Genomic DNA, 15925 nt, shown 5'->3' on the forward strand with positions numbered 1-15925 from the left:
TGGTTTTATCAGCTTACCCAGTGGCAGCTGCTGCTGCAGGAAGACGAACGTAGATCCTCTAAAGGCCACACTTTAACGAAATCAGAGAAGGAAAGGATGGAGAGATCCTCCCATCACGGGACCACAGAGCATCCTCTCAGGTATGTTCAGTTTGTGGGGCGGTGGGGCACTTACTGCATGTTGCATTTCAGGTTAATCTGCAGTCAGGACATAAGGCTAACAGCTCAGACAATTTTCATTTTCAACGAAGGAAATCAAAGAAGTGAAAAGTCCATTGAGCATCGTGTAGGGTTTTATTTTTGCAAGTCAAATTTCATGAACTCATTCAAGGATGATCCATGAAAAGATTGAGACAATGCTTGATCACCACAGGGATTGCTGATAAATGTATCTGTTAGTGTTGAATACATATTATTGAACAAGGAAACGTGCTACATCTACATAAATGATAAATATTTCAAGAGAATAATAATTAATGTGTTCCGTAATACAGACAACAATCATTCACCAGTGATCCTTGGCATTTAAAACATTGTTTTTATTCTCTGATTCCCTGACAGGGACATTTCCTTTCCTGGTAAACAGGACAGAAAGTGCTGCCGCCAAGGCCAAGTCACTCCTCACTCCTCACTCCGGCCTTCATTGTCTGCCTAAATGGAAAAGCTACGACCTTTTTTATTATATGTATTGCTGCGATAATAAAAGAAGAGACAGAACGAGGAAATACGGTTGTCCTCTGGTGAGACATCAGCAGGAGGTGCCAAGAGAAAATATCAGGTCTGTTCCAAGAGGTTTCCCTTCTGGCAGCATTACGGGAACTAAGTTATATGGAATTAATTTATTGGGTAAGACGCATGAAGGGAAGTGATCAGTCAGAGAGGCAATGGGAGCAATAAAATGATTGGACATGGATCAGGTCCTGTAGGCCTTTGTACAGCAACTTTTACTGATTACTTTGGTCAGTTTGACTTCAGGGTAACAAAGTCTAACAGCCGTATAACACCATAAAAAACACATAGAACAAGGAGATAATTATTTCACAGAAAATACATAACACAAACAACTTAGCTCAAGTGTTCAAGTGTTATTTTATCCTTCAGTGTAAAAGTAAGGGTATTGCTCAGTCATGTCGAGGATGTTTCCGTTTCCTCACCCGGGTTGATGGTCTGCATCTCACTGGTCCCTGGGGTCTCCTGGTTGGTGTGATTCATGCTCAACTGAGGGGCAGAGACGTCAGCATCAAGCTTCTTTGCCTGCGCTGCCTTCATCATAGCAACTGGAAACAACAACAGTAAGGTATCTTTACTATGTTGGTTACGTTTCAAACAAATCAACAACAACAACAACAAAAAAATACAGGCATTAGTGCAAATAAAGTCCTTGCATTTAAGAATTTTGCACCTTGCACCACAACCTCACTGAAGATATAAGTTTGAACATTCAAAAACAAAAAAAAAACCAAACAAACAAAAAAAAAATATATATATATATATATATATTTAAAGGACTAGACGGAAGAATGCTGATTAATTCAAAGCTTTAGCTGGTTTTAGAGTGTGAAGAGTTAATTTTCACAATTGTTGGTTTCCAAAACAACAGAAGTTTGCAACTGGTTTTGTTAATTAAAAGTTAAAGAAAGAGTAACTCCAAGATATAGACTCAAAACAGTGCAGTACACAGCTTTAAAAGCAAAACACCTTTAAGTTTAAGCATCTTGTATTATATAAGTACAATGCCAACGTGGGATGCAGTGGTATACAGCACACCATCATTGGACGGTACAGCAATGGAGACATTTCCAATGCAATAATCTCTCAAGTGTAATGTGTATGAAGTCCTTTGGGAGAGTCTGGCTTAAACTGTTACCATGACAACAACTCTGGGCTCACTGCATTGTGCTAAGTTTGGTGGTCGGAGGATTGTGGTATTGGACTTCTGGCCCATGGACACTTCCAGTGAAAGAAATGTCTAACGTTTTCAGCATATCAAGATTTTGTGTTTGGAGATGGCTCCTTCATGTTCCAATGTGACGGTCCACCAGTGCACACAGCAAGGCCAGGAAAGACAAGGGCGAGCATAAATCAGAGGAGGCGTGACTGCTATCCAGGTCTTCTCATCGAACATCTCACAAATTAGTTTTTCGTTTTCTTTTTTTTCCTTTGGAAAAATTGTCAGAAATCCCCACAAACACATAAAATAAATAAAAAAAGCTCACTCCAGACTAAACTCCCAAAATAAATCTCACATGGAAACAAAAACAACTTTTCCTCTCAGGATTCATTTGATAAAGTACAATACAAACAGGGCATGTTCCGAAGGTAAACATCCCACTAATGACAGTCACGTGGTGATACATGTAGCGCCAACAGCTGCACCTGTTCACGGAGCTCCAACCCTTCAGCATTTTGACAAATGACTCTGTGTCTGCCCTTTGCCCTTCGTCTTATTGTTTTTAGTTTCCGTCTCAGGCTAAATCCGATTTCAGACCAGAAAATACCAGAAGGGTTGATGCACGTTTGCTCCTGAGGTCAAATAAGGTGAGCGCAGCTGTTCCTGGATCAACTTAAAGAGCTTCCATACGCAGGGGGGAGCTTCCCACAATATTTTTTGCTCACCCTCTGCTTCTGTCGCAGTGGTAAACATGGCTCATTTATCTGTCAGTGCTCTCAACCAAAACAACACGCAGCACAGCAAAATCACCACTGTTAATCATGTCTCCCCTCCTTTCTGTCACTCCGCTTCCCTCCCTTCCTAGTCCAGCTCATATTCCGCAAAAGAGGTCAGAAAATGATTTCCATTCTGGACGATGGGCCGGGTATACTTTTTATTTTGCACACAGTGTGTTGCGCCATACACACACACACCCCCAGGCCCCCTTGTTTTTATGTCAGGTCAGCAGCGACGGCAGTGACGCTGTGGCACCACAGCACAGGAATGTTTGACGGCCCGCTGTGGCTGCAGTGGGCCCTTTTGTTATGTGGAATGTGTTAGCGTGGAGGCAACCTGCAATCATGGTGGTTTTTGGCAGTGTTAGTAAGAAACACAAGCAGCAATATAATCATGATGAGCTTTAATATGCATGTTGGAGACAGTATGTTTGAAATAGCACACCCACAATGTGGGAGGGAAAATGTGTCTGAGTTAAGGAGAAGTTTGGGATTTGTGAAATTAGGTTGTGTTAGAAGATTGGGAGTAGTTAATATCTAACCTGCAGTAGATAACTCTCTTGATGTCTTCAAAACCAAACAAACTTCTTCAGTTCATATTAGTACTATTTTATAAATCTTATGCACTTCCTCATATTTGTATTCGGTGGTTATAGAAGCTGATGGTTTGCCACCAATAGTCTCACTGTGTCAAGCATGTGAAGCACAGAACATTTACAGTATTGACTGGATAATGTAAATATGAAGAAGTGTAAAGTGTAACAAAATAGAGTACACTTACATATACAACTACGCAGCTACTTTTTGGTGAATTACTCTTACTAGGAAGGGTCTTGCATGTTTGTTCTCAGTATGAGAGAATCACTGATGCTGCACGGACTTCAATTTCCCATATAAATAATCAAAACTTTCTCTGTAAATAACAGAGTGTAAAGAAGACTACGAGTGCTATGACTGACCAGTAGTTCCTACTGCTTCATTACTGTTACTTTCAGAGACTTTATTGTTTTCCTGACCAGTTTTCATGTAATCTTTTTTAATTATGAAGCATTTTAGGCTGCAGTAGAGGTTACTGGACACCTGGATAAAAGATGACGTTAAAAGCAGTCTATAATTTTGGCCTAAGCATTAAAATAAATGTAAGTGTTTAATGATCAAAATACAGCACCATTTTACAAGATAGGGACAATTTGTTGCTAGAATGTTTCAAATGTAGGCAGTTAGATTGGCTCATATGTTCTTTTCGAAATTTTACTATGAAAATTTTATATTTTTCCTGACAGCTGTCACACAGTGAGAATCTCAAACCAGATAGATTTGATAGATTTCTGATCTTTTGTGGCTCCTCATGTGCAAAAAACAATGAGAATTAATCACATTAAAAGCCACTTTTTCTTGGTTCTGCACGTTTCAAAGAACAAAGCTTAGCTTTTATCCTTGAACCGTAATGCCAGTCACTATGTCACACAGATATGCATTCTCAGCTGCTGTGTCTCATCCTTCATGTGTGCGAACCACAGCTCTCAAACACACACATAGTCTTCTACTTCTCTGTCTTAATCCCTGTGTAACTCCCTTCTGTCTTCACGTGTATCCCCCACCAACCCCCACACTCTGCCATCTCCATCACACAAACACACCCCGAGCCCTGCAGAGATTCTTTTTTCTTTTTTATGCCGTGTCTTTATCTCCGCCGCTGGCCTCATTCTCACTGTGTGCCGCTGCCGCTGCAAGAATCCTCGTCTCGGTTTTGACATCAAAGCCGTGTTAGGATGAATACTGTATCTCTGCGGCAAATCAGGTGCATGAGTGAGTGTGTACGGCGCATGGGGTTGGTAGTATTATATAAGCATGTCTTTGCATAATGCATTTACTAATACTTCTATACTGTATAAGCAACAACCGCTGTCAACTACAGCAGTAGCAATATAGCCCAAGGACTGGAAATCAGTGACTAAAAGTGAGTGAGTGTGTGTTTGTGTGTGTGTGTAATTTGATACATTGTAAGGACCATGAGGACCAACTGCTCCTTATGGGGCTTGAGACCCAGGATCCATAAGAAGAAGTGCTGTTTTGGGTTTAGGAGTTGAGTTGAGAACTAAGTTATGAACTGAGCTTATGTTAGGTTTTGGGTAAGGATCAGGGTTGAGGTTAGGAAAAATTTGGGGGTTCAGCATAAATGCATTTACTATGATGAATGAAAGTCAATACAAAATCCACAGGTTGTATAGCAGTAAAAGGATGTGCATGTATAGGTTTGCCTGTGTGTGTGTGTGTGTATACCTCGTCTCTCTTGCCGGGCCCAGAAACGTGCAACCGTTGTGGTAATGTCGCTTTTCTCCCTCTGCTCCTTTTGAAATTTACGTAATTCCTGCACATCAGGCCGTATTCTGACCTGACAACAAATTATACGTGTCAACCAAAGCAAACGTCACAATTCACACACATTAAGTTATTCATTACTAAACTGTTTCAAATGTTCAGAATATATATATATATTTTTGTTTTGTTTTAGGCATACCGCCTGAGATGAAAATCAGAGAAACTCGAAAACTTCTTGCACATTCGCAAGATAGTTCTTACAACACTTTTAGAAGTTTATCCTTTAAACAAGAGTTGGATGTTGTGCATTGTGAGGCTCCATCTGGACCAAAAAGGAGACAATGTAATAAAAATAGCATGGTGAGTAGAACGGAAAACAAACATCAAAAATTTACATTCACTGCATGAGGAGGACAAGGCAGAACTAAGTGGTGTGAAATGGAAGAAGCTAGCAGTGAACAATCAGGAAGCTTAAATGCAGACGAGATGTGATCAGTGACATGGGGACCAGGTGAGTTAAATCAGTGCAGTGTTGATCAGCTGTGGGAGATTAATGAGCACCATTCAACTAACGGAAAATGTTTAAATGGATGTTTCAAAATAAAACATTTGAGTATTTCAACCAGCTCATCATCCATTTGTTGAACTTATTGTTGAAAAATAAACAGTTTTTCAACAAACAACGATGATCTGTTCATATTAGTGTTATAGAATCAGTGATAAATACAGTAATATCTTTTTTTTTAAATTACTCTCATACATATAGCATTAATAAGTCAAGGTTTTAACATGTTCAATATTCAATGAACATTAATACTCATTGAATATTCATGTTCAATGAATATTGTGATTCTCTTGTTTCAAATAGCTCAGTACACATTTGTAAAAAATGGTTTCCATTTAACAGGACAAAAATCCCGTCCAAAATTCATTTATATGCTGATGCCATAATTGTAATGATTTGTTACAATGCGACCCTCCTCCCGATTAAACTTTTGACCTTTGATCTCACAACAGAGGTTAAAATTGGTCCTGAATTAAAGCAGGAATAAATGAATGACTTCCAGCGATTGACTCTGTGTGACACCAAATGAAATCTGCGCAGTAGAAGTCGCATATGGGGACGGCTAGATTAAAAAAAGTGACACAATGATGTGATGAAATAAACTTTGTGTTAGACTTTTTATGCTAATAAAATGCATGCCTTGCATACCTTATTTAGAAATCTGGGCTGCACTTTGTTGCAAGAGCAGGCTCGCTTTCTCATCACTGTATGTCATACAAATCCTCTCAAAGATAAATTAGCCCATCTATCTCTACCCTTTTGTTATTATACAAGTAATTATGTTGCCAGGGAAACTACATAAATAATAAATAAAATTTCAGTAGGGATATTCAGGCCTGCCAGATATAGGGTATATAAATAACATGAATAGAACCTGCCTGCCTATGCTACGGAGGCTAAAAGGTGTCAAAAAGACACACATGCCCTTATCTGAATGAGTCAGATTAAAAAGACTTACAAAGCCAAGATGAAGCTAGGTTGTCATCTATATTCTAAAACAGCTAAAAATAACTATAGCTTTACAAAGCAGTTTGTCATTTTATGAGTCACTGTTCGGGCCCATGTCTGAAGTATGATTGCGTCTGCATTGTGCGGCTGGCTAAATGGGTGGAAATTCATGCAGCCTAATTGTCAACAAGCTGCCTTTTGATGCATCTCCGACTTTAAGTTGTTGTTGACATGACTCACACTTTTGTTCTTGGAGGAAACCCCTGTAGTTGTTTTGTGTTTGTGTGTGGGCTGCTGAGAGATTGACTGAATGTTTGCTGTTTAGGATGAGAAGAAAATGTCCCTGCAGGGCTCACTTGCCTATTCCTCTCCCACTAAAAAGGTTTTCTCTCTCTTTTACTCAGAGAGATTTTCCTCTCTGCCTCTCCTCCCCTTCAGCTCCTCAGTGGCTCATATAACAACACCTCAGACCCTCTTGAGATTCTCCTCACATCAATGTTTCATCCCTCTCCGTCCACCTCTGTCCTCTCTGTTTTGCATTCTCCACGTCTCCTCTCACCCATCTTTTTCGCCCTCTGCTTCCAGTGAACCTCAATGTCCTCTTGAGTGTCTGGTTGTGAGGCTACAATAGCGTTCATGCTCAGGAGTATAAAAGTAGGCCGGTTATATAAGGCTGGCCGTGAGGCTGACGAATTGGTAAAACCAACCCAACCAGTGAGCTCCAACAGTTAATTCAATGGGTGTCATGGTGCCGCAGCAGCCCCTGTCCTGATGGGAGCGAACCATAGAAATGGAAATCAGGGGCGAGGGTCAGGACGTGTGGGGGGTTGGAACCGCTTGTGTTTGCTCACCATTGCTTGTTTTCTCTGTGTGTGAGACTGAATGTCAATTTTCACTGGCTTCCTCCATAAATCTTATACCTTGTTATTGTGCTTCTGCTGCCATAACCTGCTTCTAAATAGAAAAAAAAATTCAATAAAAACAACTGCTTAGAAACAGGTCACATGTTTAAAATGCATAATGTTTTTAAGTGTGTCTATGACAGACAGATGAAAGAAGCTGAGCTTACTGACAGCGTTTTATATCCCGTCTGTGTGAATAAGACCAGGTTGTCTAATGGCGAAAAGTGCAGTTTGGGATTATATGTGCAAAAAGACAGTAACAAAGTTCTGGCACATTTTTCATCTTTTCCAGTATCAAAGTTCTTGATCATTTATGAAAAACATTTTAAAGAATGACCATGACACTTCAAGATGAATTTATGGTGGATAACTTTTTACTGTAATGTGGCTTGAAATGTAAAATCCACAAACCAGAGACGGTATGGATAGAGTGAGAAGACTGTTATTTTTGGATGGATATGGAATATGACAGGATATATACCGTAGCTTTTAAATCCAAATATTTTCCATTTTGTATTTGTCCACACTTATTGAAAATACTTATATCAACTTTTCCTGAAACAAGTAATCTGTCTGTGCACTATAACGCAGCCTCTGACAATAGCGCCTGATCTCAGGTTATGGCTTTAGAAAAGTGTGTTTTTTCTGACATAGTCATCTAAGTTGGAATCGTTTATGACTGTTTGCGGACACAGTATGCTGCTGTTGTGATCACTCGTGTCACTGCACACGTGGCCGAGTTTAGTTCATTGCATGTGAGTCACTCCGCTCATGCTGCGTACAATGCACACAGGCATGGATTAAAGTGATTAGAAAAATCGCCGGGACACTGGGAGGCCGTAGCCTTCCACATGCGTTACTTCAGATGTAAAATGCTAACACGAGCAAAAACACACACCACCGAACTGAAACAGAAGAAGAAAATACTGCATGAAGGCAGCCGCCAACTCAAGTCCCACAGACATCTTCGCAAAAATCACACCAGTGGTAGCACAAGATGCAGCCCTAGATAAACCGCACTCCCACAAGTTGCATAACTCCAACAAACAATGTACACACTCTCTCTAACACACATCCTTCAGCTCTGCTGCACAGCCTCTCAGGCTGCTCTGCTTTGCTGCTTGGGAAACTAAGTTTCTCATTCTGCAGCAGCACTAAGGTCTGTGTTTACTGCAGTACTATCACCAACGTCGACAAGTCACACAGAGACACCCACACATTTGCTCTGTCTTCCCCTTCACACCTCATCCAGCCATCCATCATCTATTTGTTGCCAGGCGCTTCCGTCAGAGTTCAACCAGCCCGGTGACCTGCAGTCTGATACTTGCCTCTGCAGGCTTGAACACAGTTAGTGGCTCCAACACACCCCCACTGTGCTTTTATAAAACACTGACAAGGAATTCTCATTTTTTTCCCGCGGACCATACTGTTCATATAAATCCCACCTCGTTTAAACGGTGCCTTGCTGTAAGTTAGCAAGTGGGCACTAAGCAGAAGCAGACAGAATGGCTATTTAATGGACTGAGTGCCTGTGACATTTTTTCTGCATGAATGTCGCTGCACGTGGTCGGTCAACTGACCTAACACTGAAGCTCAGCTCAGACCTTTCAGCTATGGCTGCTCTTAGATCGTTGAGCTGGAATCCCAGACCTAATTCTCTGATCGACTACACTGCTGTCTGGCAGAGACTCTGTGGGCAGAGTGGGTGTCAATATGTCAAACCATCAATATCAGGTCATGTCAAATGAAATATTACTCAGCACAAAGAGTGCCCTATTTCTTTTTTTATTCTAATCCAGGCTTAAAAATCCAACACAAATTGCGAAAATGAAAACATTGTATAAATACATAAGACCAAAGATTTTAAACAATTTATTTCTGTGTTGCTACAAGACTTAGCAATAAATGTACAGTAGGAAAACCTGTTTTGATCATTTTTCTCTTTTCTAATGAAAATGCATTTTGGGGTTTAGAAGGATTTACCTCTCTATCAATGTCTTTGGGCAAATGCAAACATGTCATTTTGAAGTGTAGATAATAGCTTGTTAAGACGCTGCCACAAAACGTTATTTTAAGGGTTTCAGTTTTATTTGTCCAGGTTTATATTTTACAAATATACCGTGAAATATTTCATGCTGTTGGTGAAGAGGCGGTAGTAGATCTAACCAAACATCGGACTGAAAATAGTGACCCGGTTTTTTTGAGTTTACAGATGATATGAGGAAAAAGCCTCAGCATTCTTTACTGATACCCCTTTTAAACCAGCCAGCCCATTACTCCTAGTGGATTAAGCAGGAATAAACCAATTAAATCTAAGCATTACTTACTAATAAATATTAGTCCTGTTTGCAATTTTTTGGGGGTTAAAACATAATTCATAATGCTAGATTTTCTAGATTTAATCCAGGGAACGTTAAAATAAATATCACACATTGCATTGTGTTTAATGAACCTGTTTAGTGCGTAATAAACAGCAAGGAATAGCATTTACTTTTAGAGTGTTTTTATGTTTATGTTTGAAGAGTACCAATTCTCTGATACTAATGTGCAGCAGCAGTCTATAGAGGAAATAAAGCTAGTCACTTTAGCCAGGTGATTAATAGTAGAGTGTGTGCATGCTAAATACATCGTAATTAACAAGAAATGGAAACAGTGGGAAAAATACCTCTGAAACACAAACGCAATTTTATAGTATCAACAAGCTAAACTGTAGTTTATTATACAACAGCTACACTGCTCCAACTCAGCTGACCACATTTGAGTAATCCTAATAAGTCTTAGTGATCATAAAAAGTGTTTGTGTGTGCTAGAGTACATGTGTGTTACAGCAGCAGGCATGGATGAATGGATTATGGCCGGGCTAAGGCACGTAGTTTAAAGAAGATTATGCAACATGTTACGGTCTTATGGCTCTTCCTGGTTATGGTGCTCGTAACTCATGAGCATTTTCATGTGTCTCATTACAGCAACTAACTTCACTGTGTCTTATTGAGATTTTATGTGATAGTCCACCACATAACTGGATGGCCAAGGAAAAATTACAACGTTTTTCTAGGAAGTGTGGAGTGCTTATGTTTTTAATATAACTTTACAGAACCTTTCACTCTAATTCCAGGTGCAGGTCATCAGGTTTATGTTTCAAATCAACTTTGGATATTTAAAGACCTAAAGTTTGATGGCCCAGACTTTGACTGGGCTATTAAAAAACACATTTATATATATATATGCTTTGAAACAGTATATGTTGTGCTTTAATGTTTGCAATAAAGACTAGTCCAGTTTCTGCAGCCTCTTGCAGCTTTCCTAACAGTACTGTCCTCCAATCATGTCCTACCTGCTTTTTGGTCTCAGTTGAAGAAAGGCACCCCATAGCATAATGCTGCCATTTACATGATTTACTGTGAAGGATGACTGTATTCTGAGTGATGTAAATACCTGAAATACTAAATAATTTGTGTCAGTCCGTCATATAAAATCCCGATGCAATACAATGAAGATTTTTTTGTTGTCAGGTGACATTATGTGAAAATGTTCCAGGCGTATGAATGCTTTTGGAAGCGAAAAGGGAAACGAGACACAGTGTCATTGTCTAAGTCATTGACAGGAGTTAATTTGTGCGTGTGTGTAAGAGCCAGCTCCACTGCGCCTCTACTTCAGTGCGCAGCGTTGCGATGAGAATGATTAATCATGGAGGGATGAAAAGTCAGCTCTGCAAAAATACTCTCGGTCTCTGCTTCCTGCGCTTTTGGTCTGTCTGTGTTTCTTAACCAGAACACGCATACTCGCACAAGTCTACACGGACAAGCACAGATAGACACAGACTGCAGTCAGGGAGCCAGTGCTGCGTCAGGCGGGTTATATAACAGTTTTGAGCGTGAGACTGAGGGGGAACAAATGTAGGGATCAGTTTGGGGGGCTTGATCATATACACCTTAGAAAATCTCAACATCAGATTAGGATATTTTAGAAATTCAAAAAGTATTTGCCATTACTTGAAAATCTCACACAGACGCTGATTTTAGTAAACATACATTGTTGACTAGCTGTGGGCTCAGAATTCTGTGAATTTATATCTGGGTGGCCATAAATCACAAAGGTTCAGCAGGACTTGCACAGATTCACAAATGACTTTATACATCTACTTCAGTCATGATACACCACAGCCTCTGTCAGTACTCTGCAAGCCCAAAATACCCCCATCCTGTGAGTGTTTAATAAGTTGTGATCTTGCGTCAGTCAAAACCCCAATCTCCAACTTCCGACACTGACTGTACCGCATTTTTAATCCTTGATCTCTGCTGACAAAGCTGCATTTCCTTCCATCTAGCTTCAGTCTCTAATCTGACACTGCTCTGCAACATCAGCATGCTTTCTTTCCTCCCCTTTGTCACCCACCCCAGAATTTTCCAAACATAGCTTCATCTTTCCTCTTAATCCTTCCCGCTCTCTCTCCCTATCAACTCAGTTTCTCTCTTTGTTGTGTGGCTCTGCCTCAAGATCCCTGGGGCTGACCGTGTGCAGTGCCATCAGTGGCCTTTCTGAACAGTCTCCCAATTCAGGGTAAACACACTCACTGCTGCCACAGATGAACACGGGCTGAAAAGAAGGACACTTTCTCCCCCTGCTGGCGGTAAAAAGCATCCAAAACAGAAAGCAATTCACCTGCACTTCCAGCAAAGCTTTTTTTAGGCACACACCCATAAATCCAGCTACATGTTTGAATAGGTATGCTGATTTATTTAAAAGCAACTGCAGATGACATTACGGTTGGGACAAACAGAACACGACCCTTTCACTTGGCCTCACACCACAGAACATTGTGTTTATCTTTTGTCTGAGAGTGACGAAACTGCTGCTGTTTGCCTCTGGCTGCGTCTGACTATTTATATCGCGGCATCTCAGCAGCACCCACACAGGAGGGAATTAAAGCCTGGCATCACCGATGACATAACCACGCTGCTGAATGAAACTACATGCCCCTGTGTAAGAGGAGGTTTTTACAGCGAAATGGGATTATACAACAAGATTACGGTGTGGGCTAATTTTCTCAGAGGCAGGGCGTATAATGTATCCTAAGATGGCCACACACAGGGTTACTGCGGCCTTGTGGACTGACTAAACTGTTCCTTTTCTGTTTTAAAATGAACCTTTTTTATGTACTTTTGGGCCATATGCATTGATTTACTTTATCTTATAGTAACTTGACCTTTGACAGTTTGGTCAGAGCTGCCTGTACTATGAGAAAAAGACTGCAGAAATGTTACTTTTATGGGCGGTGTGCAAGGAGAAAATCTTTGCGCTTTAAGAAAATCATGAAGACCAGACTAGACTTTGCTAGTGAGAACTGAGACCAGGACTTCTGCAATGATGTTCTTTGGACTAATTAGACAAGAATTAAATTATGTGCACCTTAGAATAGAGAACATATCTGGCTTCAACAAAATAGAGCATTCCAGGAGAAAATAAAACTATTTCAGCCTCCATGAAATGCGTGACTATCCTCAGAAGCAGGACATGGGTTATTAAGCCAACCACTTTAAATGAATGTTGCAGTTTCTTCGCGCAAGAGTTGTCAAACGTTCATTCAGACTTATGCCAGATATTTGATGATGGCCACAGAAATCATGTGGTCAAGGTCCATCTTACTAACGGAGATTTATGTAAATGTTAGTGTGGGTGAGTGTATATATATTTTAGCTTGTGTTGATTAACAATAAGTACACAAAAAAAACATTCAAACTTGTGGACTAAATTCTTGCTTTTAAAAAAAATAAAATTATTTGTTGTACAACCACTTTACGATGGAAAAAAAAATAAAATGATGCACCTTATATCCTCTCCAGAAAGACTGGACAATCAGGGCAGCCTCCTCCTCACTGAGCAGTAGAAACAAAGGGATGGGAGGTCTAGGACTGGAAAAATACAAGACAAGAAAAAATGAAGAAGACAATGGTGTAGGATCGAAAATAAATGACTATTATCGCATCAGAAATTAAATCATAGCCACTGCAAGAAGAAATATAGCCATTTTCACAAGATTGAAAGAAAAACAAACCTTTTTCACTAATATTCATTTTATAATTTTATCTGATTAAACATGCACAACATGAAAGAGGAAGTTTAAAGGTCTTTGAGTTTAGTGAAAGGTGGTAAGACCCTCAAAGGACAAAAAGACGTCACTGTCCAAGGATTTCCAGAGCTAACTCTATCCCAAATATTTTGTATGTGTATGTTTGCATAATGTGAGATACTTACTGCTCTTTTAGCCAGTCACTGACAAAGGGAATGTCAAAAAAGTTCACTGGATCCTGACCCTGTCTCTGGGGGTTCTGACTGAGAAAAAATAAGACAACATGAGCTAAGAAAATTATTTGGCTTAGTCATGCAGTGTCATATAAATATGTGGGGAGGGGCTCTTACTTGTAGAGATACTCAGTTAGGAAGTCACAGGGGAGAAATCTGGTCACTTTTCTCTGGAATGAGTAAAACATACCAGTTTGACACAAACCCTAACATTAAAAAATATTTGAAAGTCTTGAGATATGAGATAAAAGATTCTGATGATATTTATTTCACTGATGATATAACTTGCAGAATATTGTCTCCAGAATATTCAAATCACTCTCAATAGTGTCAAGGTCTGCAGACGACTCTGTTATGTCTCCAAATACTTTTTGAGAGCTCTGACAAACGCTTTTATTAGTTGTCGTCACAGCCGTGGCAGTAAACAATAAATCTACTTTCGGGTCAAATTAAACATTCCATTTTTGAAATGTTTAAATATTTAGTGTGATGTTTATCAGAAGAAATACAGACCTCAAAAGCGCCAGCTTTCTGGGCTTCTCGCAGCAAAGCTTCAAGCCCGGGTAATAATACAGGGAACACTATTTTCTCCAAGAACCGCTTGACCGGACCTGAAACACATGGATGCTAGTCTTTGCAAATTCAGATCAGGGATGGAAGAATTTTTTCAGGCATGCAGTAAATCTTACGTTCATTATTCTGTGGAGACGGTGTAGTTTCAGCTGTCGTATGGTGCTTCTGATGAGGAACTACTTTCAAGCCACTAGTACTAGAAAGAGGCTCCGTGCACGTCGGATGATCATCATCCACTAATGCCTAATAAAGCCATAATTACTCTAAGCGATCTTGAAGCAGAAAAGATATGTTCATCAAGCACATTGTAAACACATTCAATCCCTTTAAGCTATTTTCCCAAACTTTTCTCATATTAAAACCTCAGACTTGACCTTCTCAAATTAGTCATATAATTTGTACTCATAACAAGTGTATTTACTACTAAGGGGCAAATTGGTGCCCCTTAGTAATAAATTAAGTGGTCACACTTTTCAGAATTATATTTGTGAAATTTGAAAACCAGTTGTGTTGGTTTGCTACATGAAATCCCAAGAAAATTGAACCGTGTGACTGTACCATGGCACAACCTGGGAGCTCAAAGGGTGTGGATACCTTTTCAAGGCACTACAGCTCACCTTCTGCTTCTGTTTAGGAGGGCTGGGCTGCTCAGCTTCAAACTCTTAAAATACACACAAGCAATTCATTTTATTTACATTAAACTCAGACTTATACAGGCACATTCATCTTACCTTGGCAAATTTGTTCCCATAGTGATGTATTAGCATCTGTTCCTGCCATTCTTTAGCTTGTGGTCATTAGCTGTTGTCAAGGAGTGTTGTTGCTAGGGAAGTGCGTAGAAGTTGACTTCCGATGTAAACATTACTGTCAGTCGGAGCTCGCTTGTGGTATTTAACATTATTTCTCATAGAGGTTGTAGCTTTAAAATGTAGGTTAGCACCCGTCCTTCGAGATAGCAGCTGCTTCGTGGTCCTATCTCAAATTTAGATGCGGAAGTGACGGAAATGCTTTTCGGACGTTTAAATTATTCACGACATAAAATAATAATAAAATCCGCAAAGTGAATTTTAGTACTCCACACTTTGTATCCAAACTACCAAGTAAATGAAAACTAAAAAAAATGGAAAAGACACATTTTAGCTATTATGGCCATGTACCACCAGATGGCGGCACTTTGCCATTCATAAAAAATGTATAGTGCGTTGAAATAGGATCCAGTTGATCAGGAAAATATGCGTTCAGACTACATAATTTTTTAACACTATGATAACAAATAGTGTATATCCTGCTACCTGAGCTCTTGCTGTTTAGATGAAATACATCACTGTTTTAATACATTTCATACTAGTTCCTTTGATCAATTTATTGACCTTCAGCTATTTTCTGTCTAAATAATACCTAATAAATAAGTCATTTTGGAGTAAATTCTTAATAAATATTTGTGTTAATTTCCACCTATCAACAATAATATTTTTCCAATTAATATTTTTCAAATGCAAGCACAAACTTACTAAGTCAACTGAAAATAAATAAATCTGTCATAAATTCCCAGTAGCTGTAGATTTACAACTTTTTGTAAAATTGTATATGCTTAGGCTTGATTTCTTCCAAACGTTTTTTTTTTTTAAATATTCTGAAAAACACTA

At 39.5% G+C, this 15925-nt stretch overlaps 1 protein-coding gene across 1 annotated transcript; it reads right to left on the minus strand.

The window, feature by feature from the left end:
• Nucleotides 1-274: 274 nt before the first annotated feature.
• On the minus strand, nucleotides 275-15059 carry iqck (IQ motif containing K). The gene is made up of 9 exons (XM_088007886.1): nucleotides 15011-15059; nucleotides 14849-14940; nucleotides 14396-14522; nucleotides 14220-14317; nucleotides 13824-13876; nucleotides 13659-13736; nucleotides 13231-13315; nucleotides 4950-5061; nucleotides 275-1276 (listed from the first exon to the last, which is right to left on the minus strand). The coding sequence occupies exons 1-9, from the start codon at nucleotides 15057-15059 to the stop codon at nucleotides 1125-1127; spliced, it is 846 nt and encodes a 281-aa protein (XP_087864012.1). The 3' UTR covers nucleotides 275-1124.
• Between the last annotated feature and the right edge of the window lie 866 nt (nucleotides 15060-15925).

The sequence above is a fragment of the Poecilia mexicana genome, unplaced genomic scaffold, assembly GCF_051168715.1.
Source record: "Poecilia mexicana isolate PSO_F unplaced genomic scaffold, ASM5116871v1 scaffold_8, whole genome shotgun sequence".
NCBI classification, from domain to species: domain Eukaryota; kingdom Metazoa; phylum Chordata; class Actinopteri; order Cyprinodontiformes; family Poeciliidae; genus Poecilia; species Poecilia mexicana.